General features: G+C 37.4%; 1 protein-coding gene across 1 annotated transcript in view; it reads right to left on the bottom strand.

Moving 5' to 3' along the window:
• Positions 1-15,902, bottom strand: part of NLN (neurolysin) — an 84,346-nt gene that overhangs the window by 37,906 nt on the left and 30,538 nt on the right. Inside the window, exons 3-6 of the mRNA XM_045565836.1 lie at positions 15,576-15,724; positions 6,114-6,221; positions 1,976-2,078; positions 1,161-1,321 (exon numbers count right to left, since the gene is read on the bottom strand). Coding sequence (XP_045421792.1) covers positions 1,161-1,321; positions 1,976-2,078; positions 6,114-6,221; positions 15,576-15,724 — 521 coding nt within the window. The remainder of the gene's footprint in view (positions 1-1,160; positions 1,322-1,975; positions 2,079-6,113; positions 6,222-15,575; positions 15,725-15,902) is intronic.

Below are 15,902 nucleotides of genomic sequence, written 5' to 3'. Positions count from 1 at the left end.
ATTCCTCATTATTTGATCCCTAAAACAACCTTCAGGCTTCAAACTGACATCAGTAGGAATCTATACCAGCAGTCCCCCAAGATATGGTCAAGGAAGATAACAGATAAGAAAGAACTTCCTGAAGGCAAAACCAGAAGCCATACAGCACAATTGATAAGGAAACTCTTGCCAGAAAGCAGACCTAAATAAGTCCAGTGGGCTAACCAAGAAACTTCACCTGTATAAGAAATCCTCACAATTCCTGCCAAATAGTTTTTGAAAATTGCTATGGGCCTGCTATGTTTCCCATTCTTTCCTTTTACAAAATGGGAGTTTTTAATGTGGTTATTCTGTTCCTATTCCAACATTAGGGGTGTGTGTTACAGGTGAGGGGCTGATAACTTGCCTTTCCTTTCACAGGTTGCTAAATCATGAGAAGCTACAACTGGGGAGGTGTATCACCCAGAGATCCTAGCCTTGCAGCTCAAGGAAATAACTGGTCGGGAAATGACAAATAGTAAATGGGTCCTATGTGTGGAAAAAAGGGTGCTCATCATGGTTACTTGGATAGCCAGAGAAGTGGGCTTCAGAGGAACTGATTACTTGACTTTGAGAATCCATTTCCAATTCTTCCTTTTTTCCTTTTCATAATAGAACCTCCTAAGCTATGCAAATGGCTGCCAACTAAAGACTGCATTTCCCAGCCTCCCTTGCAGTTAGATGTGGTTGTATGATGGAATCTGGGCCAACAGGATGTGAATGGAGTTGATGTATGGCATTTTCAGGTCTTTTCCTTAAAGATGTTTGCTCTGAATTCTCTCTTCCCTCCTTCCCAACAGGCTGGGAAATGGTCATTCCAAGGAACGAACTTGGAAGTCACTTGTTGAGGAAGGAGAGATGCCTTACCAGAACGGGACTGTTGACTTGGGAGAGGAATACAACTTCTAGTTTATTTAACCCATTCTATTTTTATTAGAACAGCTTAGTCTGTGGCCCCACCAAGCAGGTTGCCAATGAGCAATGAAAAAGCTGAAAGTCTTGCAGGTCTGAGGAATTAGAGACACAATGCTCACACAAACAGTAATACCAGTTTTTGAGTTGACTTCGACACTGTAAGCAAAGCAACCCTTTTTCTCAAAACCTTCCATTAAAAACAAAAGAAAGACAAACATTTATGGTACCTCTTTGCATCTTGTATTAAAAGCCATTTCCATCCTTCTTCTGGTTTCAGGGACACAGCATTTCTTCATGACAGGAAAATAGTGTGGATATTTTAAGGTAATTTTATACTTGTCATCATCTGTCTTTTCTAAACTATCAATGAAATCATCAGGAAGAGCACCTGCAAAAAATCATTTTCTCACACATCAATTTTTCCACTTATTATTGGTTTATGTGGCATTGGCATGGTGCCTTCAAGTAGCTCTAGGAATTTTATGGAGTAATTGAAATTCAAGAAAAATAATGACAATCCTTATAGTATCATTTTGATGGTGTTGGAATGGGGGTGGCAGTTAGAGGCCAGGTGGCTCAGAAGATGGTAATTCAAAATATGAATAGGCTTCAGTGCACTTGTGCAGATGGTGTTTTATTGGAGAACAGGCAAAATTAAGCTAATAAAGACCCAGAACAGAATAAAAGACTAGATTAAGGTACAGTGTAGGGGACACTGCAAGGCAGAAGAAATTTTAAAGCACTGAAGGTTGTTAAACACCAGCAAAAGTCACCAAGAAAGATTATGAAAAGAAAAAAAAAAAAGATGAAGAAATCCCCTCTGGACTGTCTCTAGGAATTGTTTACATCCTTATTCACCTAAAATCTAATTTTGGTTGGTTTTGTTGTCTTCTCTGTAGAAGGGGTGGTGGCGTTAGGTACTGGAGCATATTTTTAAAGAATACTTTTGAACGTTAGGTTTTATATCTGGAAAGTGAAGCAAACTGTGATGTGACATTATTTACCTGAATTACATGATGTAATCTAGAAAAATAAAATTTACCAAGTTCAGCCTTCGAAAATACAAGGAAGGTATCATCCTCATTGAGGTTTTTGTTAAAGTCAATACATAGCTCACTCATTCTTTTCTTCATTGATTTGATTTCCTGAAATGAAGATAAAAATACAGGACATTAACAATAAAAAGAAACTTTCATTTTGATTGCCATCAGTCAAGTAAGTTTCACTTTTGTATGAAGATTGACTTCCCAACCCTCAGGAAGTACTTTCGTAGAGATGTGCTTGATAAAATAGCTTTCTGTAGTCTTCTACGTCATGTCCATGTGTATCTGTGTAGCACTTACAGAAAGGCAAGCCTGGTGATGTGTTAGAAATTAGTCGCAAATCTGAAAAACTAAATAAATTTAGGAGGTACAGTAAAAGCAGTATTTGACACATAGTATACACACAATAAATAGTTGCTCAGTGAAGGAACAACTCCAGTAGCCCATTACCAATTAGCATAATACTAATCTTTTCCAATTTAAAATTTTAATTTAGCAATCAGTATCTGTTTGTGAAGTAAGCTGAGAGATAAGAATTGAGTTATTAACTCCATGGTTGCTTTGGAAAAAAGCTGATGCCTTAGTTTTACAGAGCTTTTGTGAACAAAGACAATTTACAGACCCTATCATTTGCATAAAAAGTATTAGGTGGGAAACCAAGGAAACAATAAGAGGGAAACCATGAGAAAAAACATGAAATTATTAATCTGTCCCATTCTTCTGACAATGCTAGATAACGAAATTTACTGAAACCATACTGGTTCTCAAAGTGTGGCCCTGAGAACTTGTTAGAAATACAAATTCCTAAGATCCCACACTAAACCTACTGACGTGCAAACTCTTCGGAGTTGAGCCCTATAATCAGAGTTTTAACAAGCCCTCCAGGTAGTTCTGATGCACACAAAATTTGAGACTACTGACTTAACACACACTGTTTAGTGTTGTTTTCAGACAGTTTGGTTTTCTCCCCAACTCCCCTTTTACCCTACTGTACAGCACCCATGTAGTTCCGATAGGACCTGACCCTGTCTGCCACTCTAGTTACGTGAACACTACAGCAGCTGGGTAGTCATTCCTTCCCCACTGCCCTAGTGACTGGTTCATATATCCCAGGCCTGGTATTCCCCTGACTAAAAAGGGATTCAAGACTACCTATGGGATTGGGCACAGTGGCTCATGCCTGTAATCCTAGAACTCTGGAAGACTGAGGTAGGAGGATAACTTGAGGTCAGGAGTTTGAGACCAGCCTGAGCAAGAGTGAGACTCAGTCTCTAATAAAAAAAAAAAAAAAAATTGGCCAGCAATTGAAAATAGAAAAAATTAGCTGGGCATGGTAGCGCATGCCTGTAGTCCCAGCTACTTGGGAGGTTGAGACAGGAGGATTGCGTGAGCCCAGGAGTTTGAGGTTGCTGTGAGCTAAGCTGACACCAGAGCACTCTAGCCTGGGCAGCACAGCAAGACTCTATTTAAAAAAAAAAAAAAGAAGAAGAAGAAAAAGATTAACTACAGGATCACTCTAAGCCTTTAAGATATGAAGGGAGGTCTGATGGGGGACTTCTAGACGGTGGTGTTTTAGATTTACAGTCATTTTAGTAATGAAAGGAAGCCAGCCTTTGGATAACATTTACACCGAAGACAACAGAGTAGAGAAAAATCAGGTGGCCAATGGCACCACTGTACATCTAGATCAAACTAACCCATGAAGCCCACCTACCCTGGGCCTTCCAATTATACAAGCCAATAAATCTCTATTGTTTAAACAGGGTTTTGTTAGGGGCAACCAAACACATCTTAACCATTTAGGTTATTAAGTATGAAATGTCCGATTTCCTTAAGTACAAAGTCTGACAGTTGATATCTCTGATACTTCACTTTGACACTTCTTGTTTTATTTTTATTGCAAAGGTACATCCTCAGTTCTACAAACACGTGTTTTGGCTTGTGATTATCTTTCACATTTTTTTTTAAGCAATTTTTGTGAAACCATGGATAAGTAAAAAATTTGTGTTATTTTTAAATATGAGTTCCACTGTAGAACCAGTGCAGCACAGACAGCTCAAAGTATCCACATAGTGTTTGGAAAGAATGTAGCTAATGAATGCACAATACGTCAATTGTTCGAGAAGTTCCATTCTGGTGATTTTAATCTTGAAAATGAGCCACGTGGGCAACCTGAAACTAAGGTGGATAATGATGAGCTGAAAGCTGCAGTGGAAGTGAATCCATCTCAACCTACATGTGAATTAGCAGCAAGGTTTGATGTTACTATTCCAGCAATATTGTACCATTTGAAACAAATCGGCAAGGTTTAGAAGCTGGATAGATGGATTCTGCATGAATTAAATGAATATCAGAAGCGAAATCGTCTTGAAACTTGCCTTTCTTTTCTGTCACAACATAAAGGTGAACCATTTCTACACCATATTGTTATGTGTGATGACAAATGGATTCTTTTTGACAATCACAAGCGTTTGGCACAATGGTTAGATAAAGATGAAGTGCTGAAACATAGTCCAAAACCAAATATTCACCAAAAAAGCTAATGGTGTCTGTTTGGTAGTCTAGTGCTGGTATTATCCACTACAGCTTCATGAAACCTGGTCAATCGATTACAGTGGATGTCTGCTGTAACCAAATGGATGAAATGATGAGGATGCTTCTGATTAAGCAGCTGAGATTGGTCAACAGAGACAGGCCAATCCTCTTGCAAGACAACCACGTGTTGCACAAACAACTCTGCTCAAATTACAGCAGCTGGACTTGGAAACTCTCTGTCATCCACCATATTCACCGGACCTTGCACCAACTGACTAGCACTTCTTCCAGGCTTTGGACCACTTCTTACAAGGAAAAATATCCCATTCTCAACAAGGTGTGGAAAATGCCTTTTGTAATTTCATCACTACTCGCTCTCCAGGCTTTTTCCCTGCTGGCATAAACAAGCTACTGTTAAGATGGCAAAACTGTGTCGACAGTTTAGGTACATACTTTGATTAATTGTACTGCTTCTTGTTTGAGATATAATAAACTACACTTTTGATTTGAAATTAGACATTTCATATTTAATGACCTAAATAATACAATGTTTATGCCCCAAACTGAGCTGAGGACTGACCAGGAAGACAAACAGGTAAGTGAGATCAAGTCACATTGTTCCTTTAACTAGGATGGAGAGGATTCAAGGTGATTAAGGGGCATTTAGATGGCAGAAAGGAGTCCTTATCTCAGTGGTGCCTTCAGTTATATCTACCATGCTGACATCACTTGGTTTGGATTTCTTTCAAACTTATTTCCAGTTCTGCTGGCTAGAAGAATGACCTAGAAATAAATCATGGATTACATTTCCTGTCCAAGAAGAAAGAGGTTAATTCTGCAGCCAAGTTTATTTCTGAACCTGGAAGACCTTACTGGCATTAGACAAAAGAAAAAGTTTTAGAGGCCCTATTCAGCAGCTAATCTCTCTTCTTTTAAGGGGCATGTATTAATCATAGCATGTTCCATTCCAAAGTGCTGGTTTTAAAAACTCTCCATCAATAAGGATCTTATTTCCCAGCACCCTATCTCTGTATGACCAAGGGATTCGAATACAAATCAACCATAAGACCTGGAATCAGCTCCTAAAGAATGTAAAACAGATCAGCGAAAATAAGATCAACACACATGAAACAAAACTTGGACAGGAGTAAAGAATGATTAAGTTATCAGTTGTTTGTCAATCACCATGAGATTAACAAGAGTTATAGAATTTAAGGCCGATGAATGTAAAATACATTGTAAATGGATTTGTATTATGGGTTATTTTATTACAACCTATTTGTTTCCTTATTCCTGGCTTTTGTTGTACAGGTTGAGTATCCCCTATCTGAAATGCTTGGGACCAAAAGTGTTTCAGATTTTGGAATTTTGCATTTTGGAATTTTTGCACGATTACTGGTCAAACATGCCTAATCTGAAAATCTGAAATGCTCCAATAAGCATGTCCTCTGAGCATGACCATTGAGCATCATGTCAGCACTCAAAACGTTTCCAATTTTGGAGCATTTAGGATTTTGGACTTTTAGATTAGGGATGTTCAACTGTATTTTGTTTTATTTATTCATTTTTTTTTCCCAATAAGAAAAAGAAACATAAACTCACATTCTGTACTTGTTCTGGAAGATGGAGCCCATTTCTTTTTCCCATTTTAATTGACTTTTCCAAGTATCGTCTGGCTTCAGGCTTTATCTTCCCCAGATCACAGGTTTCCTGAAATTAAAGAGCGTGACGACCATTTCGGCTGTAACAGTGCAAGGGTAAATTATAAACTACGAGGCCACAGCAAATTTATTCGCCATCTCTTTTGGGCTATGAAGCACATAGTTGATTATGAAGCAAGCTGTTTTGAAGACCTCATTTCTGTTATGCTTTAGTGAGCTTCTGCTCATTTACAACAGAAAAATTAAATAAATAAAAAGCTAACCAGAATTTTCTTGCCTTGCATCAGAATCAAGGGTGCTTGTACCACTTGAAAGTGTGATAATAGAAGCATTTGCATAATCTCATTCTGAGCATTCTTTATGACTGAGTGGTCTTTTTCACAGAACATAGTTCTTATCACAGATCACCTGGATTATTTTCTATCATTTGCTAACCTGGTTCCACTTGAGAGGCAGGAATAGAAATAACGGGTAAATTCTACAAAAATGCAGAGTGGGATACTTCTGCCAATATACCAAACAGGGACAGCTGGATAAACCCCAGCAAAAGGCTTTCAACACTTCAAAAATGCCTTATTGTCATTTGCCAAGAGAGATCAAGGGACTATAGCAAGCTGCCTATGAACAAGTATCTGGGGAAAATGAGTTAGCATTGCACAAAGAGGAGGAAAGCTGGACAGTAAATTTGAATCTGTATGCAGCAGCACAAACAACACTCATTCAAAAGAACAGAGGCCCCTAGAGGGGAATGGAAAATTCCCCCAGCCACAGCACAGTAATAAAAGCACCAGGTGTTTCTCCAAAACAGGTAGCAGAATACACTTGGCACATCTGGATGGCTGGTCAGTTAGTGGTCCCTAGGAAGAAATGGACTCCAGACAGATTCAGCAGGTGTAATGGATTCAGGCTGGTTGACGGACAGTGAGGGACCTCTGTCTCTAGAGCCTTACAGATTCCCATCGGTTGGACATTCTCTCCATGAAAGACCTGGGCTGTCTATCCCTGAGCATCCCTAATTGTTCCACTAATTACATCTGTAAAAGGATGGTGTTTAGCATTAGAGACTGCATTTTAGATTGTTGGTGCTAGGCTTGTGCTATAATAATTCTGTAATTTTGCACATTTTGTTGCAGCAGGTAAACCGAGTTATATTTTAACTGGGGGTACCACTTAATACAGCAAACTATATGTCGCCTTGCCTACCAAGAAATAATTTTGTGTCATAGTATTAAAGCACTTGTTGTGCATACATTACTCACAGTTTCCTCTGAGTTTATCCTCATTGGAGGCAGAGAACAGTTAGACTTCTTTTTCCATAATAACCTCCTTTTGTGTCCCTGGAGAATGTGTAAGTGTGGTGGCATGACTGGAGTTGGAACCCTCTCTAGCTGGTGTTGGTGCATACTGGGATTCCAGCAGCAGGTGCCTGTAATGGGAAGAAACCCAGAATGGCCAGGGAGATAACTGGGCTACACGTTGGTTCCCTCAGGGATGGCCAGCAGTACATATCACAGTATTCACACGGATGTGATTAACTTGGTTTGACCTAAGCTGGCTTTAGTAGCACCAGGAAGTCTGTCCTGAAGTGTGAGGCACGGCAACAGGAGTCTCTAGAAGGTACAATACTGCCAGTTGTAGGGCTGGGGAGAATCCAGGCAGTAGCTATGTGTAGCTAGAGATGGGGAAGGGTCCCAGGTGAGAAAGGCCTGGCAAGAGCTGGGTACGCTGTTAAAGATCCAGGCAGGCCGGGTAAGATCCAGAGCAGAGGGCCATCCCAGCAGGGAAATAAGCCAGCTGGACGCTTGGGTTCCTGGGCCACATTTGGCGCTGAGCTTAGGACACAGGCTCATCACAAATCTCACCAGCTGATATAAGCAGAATTCCTACTCTATGGCTGTGCTAAATCAGGATGGCCTGTCACACCAGGTAGGTTTGAACTTGTCATATCTGCAGGTAGCAAGGCCACTATTTCAGAAAGCCTGGAAGTATATTCAGAATAGTAAACTCAAAATTAATGATCTAGATTAAAATTAAAACTATTTATTCCCCAAATAGGTGATACAGGTACAAACAGGCGGAAGGATATTCTGAAAAAAATCAGCCCTGAATTAGGTCTAATTAAAATACGAGTAATTAACTGTACTGAAATATTTAACTTACTACAAAAATAACACTTAAAATTCTGACTCAATTATAACCAGACGCTCCTTGCCAGTCAGACTCTGAGGCTTCGGGAAATCTCTGGAGGTCTCTGGTAGGAGTAAGGCACTTCTGAAATGTGCTTCTTAAGCACATTCCTGTTCCAGAGCTGATCACAATAATATTCTCCCTTATAATCCCCAGGCAAGGTCAGAATTACTGCCCAAGGATTTTCTAAGAGGGAACCAGCCAACATTTCTAGACTGTTTTGCTATAATTGCACCTTCCTTCCTGAACAAGAATTTCTCCTCTTGAATCTGAACCAGGCCACAGGCCTCTTTGGGTGAAGTTTCTCCTCTACAAAAGGGGGAGGGCTAAAGTTCTCAGGAGTAATTTTTAAATTTATATGATCTGACAGTAGGAGCCCTTATTTTAATTTCTGTGGTGACAAGATTTCGTTTCCTCCTAATTTCCTCCTGTAACAATGAGCTGCTATATAAATGTGTATATACATAATACACTCCATCTCTCACAGATATGCTTATATACTCATTTCACAGATAACACCTGAGGTTAAATGATCTTTTCAAGATCACACAACTATCTATTGGTAAAAATGGCAAAGAAATAAGTTCTTCAAATTCTTAGTTTAATGCTTTTCCCAGTGTGCCATACTCCTATATTGCCATCCTGAATTCATTATCATTCTTTAAAATTTCATAATAAAGAATCAGAAATTTTCTTAATTTCTCCTAAATCCTCCCCACCTTCTGTCCCATGACTTTGGCCTTTTCTTCAAAAGACCTTCATATTTCCAGTTTCTAAAATATGTAAATAAAAAATTATTTCAGTGGGGTTTTCTGTGTTGTGCATACTGTGTAAACAAAACAGAAATTACAATGTTGTCAGCAGAACTCTGAAGATTAAGATAGTACATTCCTCTGAATATCATTTTAAAAACGAAATCATGAATTTGCTAAGGAATTATAATTGGACAACACAGTATGTTATTGTAGCCTATTTCAAAACCCAAAGTAGAGAAATAACTGTTCTTCTGTCCCCTCCCCCCACCAAATCCATGACCTTTACTGTTAGGTTTCCATCCTACTCCTCTGAAGAGAGCATCGTTAGGCAGCTGCCTGCATCCCTGGGCTAGAGGGATGCACAAAGGCCTCCTTGCTGACAGCTAATTCAATACGCCATCACAAGATTCACTGCTTTTGTGGGAGCCACAGTGTGAGGTGGGGCTCCACACTGCATGAAGACACATTTTATTAATAATTGGGGCTAATTCAGTTCCATTCAACATACATTTACAGAGCTCCTATTTATGCCAGGCACTAAGGAAACAACGATAAATATTCTTGCGGAGCTTTAAAAAGTCAGATGGAGGGGGAAAAAGGATATATTGATAGATAATGTCAATATCAATAGTGTAAGGAAAAGAACAGGTTAACTACTTGGACAAGAGAAGGGCACAACAGGGGGCACTTGGCCAATGGGGAAAACTAAGCCCAGGTAGTTGCTACTTTATATCTGGATGCCAGGCTTTTAAGACCTTGACAAACTTACCAGTTTTAGCAGTACTGATTAAGACCAATGACTAGACTTACAAATTTCAAAATCAAGAAGGCATGGTAAATAAAAGGAATTAATTGTAAATGAATTTTAGACGTAGTTTTTTTGTTCGTTTTGTGTTTTTTCTTTCTTTTTTGGTCACAGTTTCAAGGCGCTGGCTTTTATATTTTAATCTGGCACTGGATCTCCATGGCTGGTCAAGTAGGAGAGATCACATAATGCTTAAAATCATCTATACTTAATCCCATGACCTATTCATTTGCACTGTAACATTCAAATTTTCTCGTTTAAATCACTAATGGGCTAAAATGAATTGGCAAGACCAAAGCCTGCAGCTCTGAAAAAAATATAAACAATATTACAATAGATCACTGTATTTCTCAAATTTAGCTTGCTTGATTCAGCCTCTGTTTCACTAAAGAATTCCTCTTGTGCATTTCTTAGCAGGCCACTGGAATAAAATATCCCTGATTGTTTTGACATGAAGACACTGTACATTTTTCTCACCAAAATGGCTAGAAACAGCAGGTATAAAACCTTCTTTAATCTTTGCTGGCTTTTTAGCCAACAACTGAGCAGCCTTTGTCAGGATTGGCAAATACCAAGGCCTGTGGCCATAATTGCTGGTTTTTGACTCCTGTCCATTTTTTAACTAAAGGGATAAGAAAATCCTTGTTTTCATCATTTTCTTTTTTCTCTTGGTGGAATTAAGGATACATTTAATATGTTAAATTTTTATGCAATAATTGATATCTGCAAATGAGTATAATTATATATGTTACCAGGACAAATTAAATCCACCCTTTAACTTACAAAATAGGACATTAACAACACTGTTGCATTTACCTATGCAACAGGTAACCTGTGCAAAAGATAACTACTCTCTTAATTTTGTGATGAATCATTTTTTCCAGTTTTACCACTCATGTATATATTTAGTTTTGCCTCTTTTTGAACTTGATAAAATGATATCATGTTGTATCCAGTATTCTGCAATTTCTTTCTTTCACTTTTACGAGATTCAGCCATTATTATTCCATGTTATCATTTACTTCAATGCCACAAAATAGTCCATTGCATAAATGTACCTCAATTTATTGATCCATTTTCTTGCTGATGGGAATCTGAGCTGTTTCAGTGTTTTGCTATTATAATATTCCTATGAACATTTGTACAATTTTACCTGGTACAAATGCAAAAGTATCTCTAGGTAAACATTGAAATGGAGGTGGGGAGGATGTGCTAGGTTGTAGAGAATGTAAGATCCAACTTTAAGTTCTTCTCTAACTTAGTTATTATTATTTTTAATCCACTGCACTCTTACTAGCAGTGCACAAACATTCCCGTTGGTCCACATCTGCAAAGATAATTGGTGTCGTCGTATTTCTTAATTTTTGCCAATCTTATAAGTGAAAAATTGTAACTTATTGTGGTGTTCATTTGCATTTCTCTAATTACTACTGAGGTTGAATATTTTTTCATATGTTTATTTGGCATTTGTACTTCTTCTGAAATATCTCGTGTTGTCTGCTCATTTTTCTATTGGGATGTTTGTTATTGATTATAGTAGTTCTTTATATATCTTAGAATGTTTTGCTAGTTTAATGTTTTACAAATTTCTTTTCTCAGTATTTGTCTTTTCCCTATAAGTTCTTTATTTTAATGTAATCGAGTTTATTAGACTTAGATTTCATAGTTAGCACTTTTAATGTCTTATTTAAGAAATGTATCCCTGACCAGATGTCATAAAAATATCTTCCTATATAAACTTCTAGATGCAATAGCTTTTTAAGACTTTAATACATTAGGAATTCTTTTTCAGTTTGGTTGTGAGGAAGAGATTCAACTTTATTTTTTTCCCACATAGATAACTCATGTCCCAGCACTAATTTCCGAAGGCCTATTTTCTGGATTTACCACTAACTGGTTTCTCACTTTAGTTTGATGCACATTTACTGAATGCTTACTTTTTTCCAGGCACTCTGCAGAGGTATAAAATAGAATCAATCATAATACCTCCTTTCCTTCCTTGAAGTTTTTTTTTTTTTTGAGATAGGGTATCTCTCTGTTGCCCCCACTAGAATGCAGTGGGCATGATCACAGCTCACGGCAAGCTCAAAGTCCCCAAACTCCTGGGCTCAAGGGATCCTCAGCCTCCTAAGTAGCTGAGACTACAGGTGTGTGCCACAATGCCCAGCTATTTTTTTCTATTTTTTGTAGAGATGGTGGTCTCACTCGTGCTTAGGTTTGTCTCTAACACCTGACCTCAAGAGATCCTCCCACCTCAGGCTTCCAAAGTGTTAGGATTACAGGCGTGAGCCACTGTGCCTGGCCCCTTCAGGGGTTTAACATTGAGTCTACATTGTTTCTGGCAAGCATTTATCAATCAGTTCTGTGGCTCTTGGAAAGTTACCATTTCTAAGCTTCAGTTTCTTCAATCTTACAACATTGGTATAAAGGTTAAATTGGATAGTCTTATTGCTATACAAATGTAAAGTAGTGTTATTAGCCATACATTGGGAGGGAGGGAAGGAGGAAGGAAGATCACAGTACACTGGTCAGTCTTATGCTCTACTATAATTTCTTCCATCCATTTAGACAGCAAATTATTTATTTTGGAGGTTTTGAAACATGACTGCAAACTAACTGATACTCCCCAGACTGAGATGTGGTATCCCTTGCACCTGGGCTGAGCACAGTGACTGGGCAACCAATATAGTATGGCGTGATGTTATGTGACTTCTGAGACAGGTCATAAAATGCAAAGCACCTTCTGTGTGGTTTGTTGGAAAACACTCGTGTTGGAGCCCTGAGCTTCATGAAAAAGGTACTACCACTCTGATATTACCATGCTGCCAGGAAGCCCAAATTAATTCACATAAAGAGACTACATGGAGATGCCCTGTGCTATGGACTGAATTGTATCCCCTCAAAATTCTTTTGCTGAAGCCCTAACACCAATGTGACTGTATATGGAGATAGATTTTGGGAGGTAATTAAGGTTAAATAAGGTCAGAAGGGTAGAGTCCTAATCTGATAGGACTGTAGCCTTTTAAGAAGAGGGGGAGAGTTCTCTCTCTTTCCCCCTCCCCCCAATCTATCCTATCTCTCTCTCTCTCTCTTCACGAACACACATTGAGGAAAGGCCATGTGGAGCAGGGAGGGGGCCATTTGCAAGCCAGGAAGAGCTCTCTCACTAGAACCCAACCATACTGGCCCTCTGATCTTGAACTTCCAGCCTCCAGAACTGTCAAAAAATTAATTTCTGTTGTTTAAGCCACTCAGTGTATGGTATTTTGTCATGGCAGCCTGATCTAAGAAACCCTGAGATTGAACAAAGAAGGAGAGATGTCTGGTTAGCTCCTACCTGCTTCAATCCCAGCCACCACTGCCTGAAACCACATGTGAGACCCCAAGTCAGAACTGTCCAAATGAATCCTTCCTGAATTCCTGATTCACAGAAACTGTGAGAGAAAAGAAAAGGATTGTTGCTGTTTTCTGGTCACTAAGTTTTGGGGTAATATGTTATGTATCAATAGATGACTAGAACCCTTATTGAGCACAGATTTGCACAAAGAACTATGAAAAGCAAAGTCACATTTCTATTTATTTTTTCTTCTTGTTTTTTTTAATCTCCTGTATGTGCAGATGCAGACATTTCTATTTATTAACCCTAATAAATAAAAGTAAAAAATGAAACAGGAGCTAAAATAACATTTTATATCCAAATTTGGATATTATATTTGATTACTGTCTACACTGGTAGTATCTCAGGAACTTAACATTATTCAGAGCACACTCATTTTAGTAGAGCAGGTTTGAAATTGCTGACTTCATATACATTTAAGATCCTATTTATTCAGCTTAATGAAGGCTTTATGTGTTACATCATGGTTGTCCTATTTCATTTACAGTATTACAGAGAAAATAATAAAATATTTGGATTATATCTAATTTTGTCCTTTAGGTATGAATGGGATGAGGTTTATCATTTATTAAAATGTTTAACTCTGGCAGAAAACTAATACTGATAATTCTAGATTTTTAAAAATATTGCTTAAATAAACATAACTATTTGTCAGGGTAAGGTGTTTAAAGGTAACTAAATTTACCTAATGAGCTTCAGTGCAAGAACAAACACAACAGTTATTTTTCATTATTCTGATGTAACCTTAACAGACATGTAGAAGCCCCTAAAAATATTTACATAATAATCCATTTGTATGAGAGTAATTATGACATTGGAAACGGTAAAATTATGGAACCAAATCTGACACTACCTTAAATTGTTGAACTAAAGCCCTGAAATAAACCAGCTCTAATAAATACATAAATGTGATGAAGGCATTGGTGTCTGAGAAGTCACTGTGGCATGCTAGTCTACTCTACAGGCAGCAATTTGTTCCCAAATTTGTGGGTAAGTGCCAAATCCATACAGAATTTAAAAGTACTATGTGACAGGGAAATCTAAAATGACAAACCTTCCATATCTTGGTAATATTCATAAGAATTAAAGAAGGTAGAATAGTAACAAAAATATTATTCCAAATGAGAACTTAAAAATCATGATGAAAATAGGGTTGATCAAAGGAAATTCAAAATTCTAGAAAAAATTCTAAAATATATAAAAAATATAGAGCTAGAAAAAAAATTATATTATTTGAGAATGAAATAAAACTAGAATGCTATAAAAGCCGTGATTCAAATCACTTAGAATAACAGTGGTCAAAAGGAGAAAAGAGAATAATTTAGCTAGTGAAGAATAATCATAAAGTTATTTTCATTTATATTATTTTTATAGTGCCAAAGATGAACTATTATGAACCACATAGATGATATCAATTATAGGGTAAAAATGCTTACCTGACATGAGAAAAAACAGCATGAACATCTTACGTGTCTAAATAAAGTCATGATTACATATTTGATAATGAGTTACAAATTAAAAAGCTATTTTATTCAAAACATTTTATTTCAACTCTTGTCATAATTTGCTAAAAATTTTTGAGATTTTTGTAGAAAGAAACATGCAAAATTAAACAAAAAATGCCTAAGATTATAAAACACTGGTAATTTTCCAAACAAATTGCTGAGGTATCATAAAAACAAAAATGGAAAGCAAGGACATAATGAAACTGCTAGGAGACAAATCAACATTGGTGATGAAAAGATAAAAACACTCAAGACAGACCCACCTAGAATATTCATTATCCATAATTTCTGTGAGTCCTGAAAAATGTAAGGATGACAGACAGGAATGACTGTGGCATACAGATAGCATCAACAGTAAGTCATCAATATTGGGCCCAAATCACAAGATATTTACAGATAAGTCAATTCCATTTGCTTCTAATTGATTTGGTCTAATGTAAACCTTGCAGTATTTTGAAAATTCAAAGAGGTTTTTACATTGAACCATCAAGTTCATGATGTTGTTAAAAAGCCTTAGATTCTCAGATGTTCACTCTTCTACACTTGGTCTTTAATTTCAAATGAATGGAATTAGTAACTCAACATAAATCTCAATGATATAACATTATATAACACTATGTGATACCTATTATAATCACTGGAAACACAGGAAAATTCAAATGCTTTTGATTGCTGATCAAAGGTTCTTACTTTTTTGTTGTAGGGTTGTTTTGTTTTTTTTTCTTCCTTTAAAGGGATTTGTAACACCATTTACCTGTAAACGCACAATTCTCTGAAATATATCTCCTCTCATGCTCATCTCGATATCAAAACGAGAAAGTCTTTTGTCTGCTTCTGTACTTGCGGCTCGTACTTCTCTGTCAGAGGATACGTGCTGAGGAAAGTCTAGCATGGTTCTTTCCACTGTTAATAGAAAAAAAAAACTATAAATAATACAGGACTTGTCAAATCAGGATTAAGCCAAATACTTCCTACCTAGAGGAATGATTATGCTAATATAAGTTTTTCTTTTATACTTTCTATAAAGGTTCCTAAGGCTACGAAGAAAACAGCCTCTTGGCTGTTACAGCTGGTATCATTA

This window comes from Lemur catta, chromosome 12 (genome assembly GCF_020740605.2).
Source record: "Lemur catta isolate mLemCat1 chromosome 12, mLemCat1.pri, whole genome shotgun sequence".
In the NCBI taxonomy this organism is placed as follows: domain Eukaryota; kingdom Metazoa; phylum Chordata; class Mammalia; order Primates; family Lemuridae; genus Lemur; species Lemur catta.
Note: the sequence above shows the minus strand (reverse complement) of the source record. Positions and strands in the feature narration are given on the sequence as shown.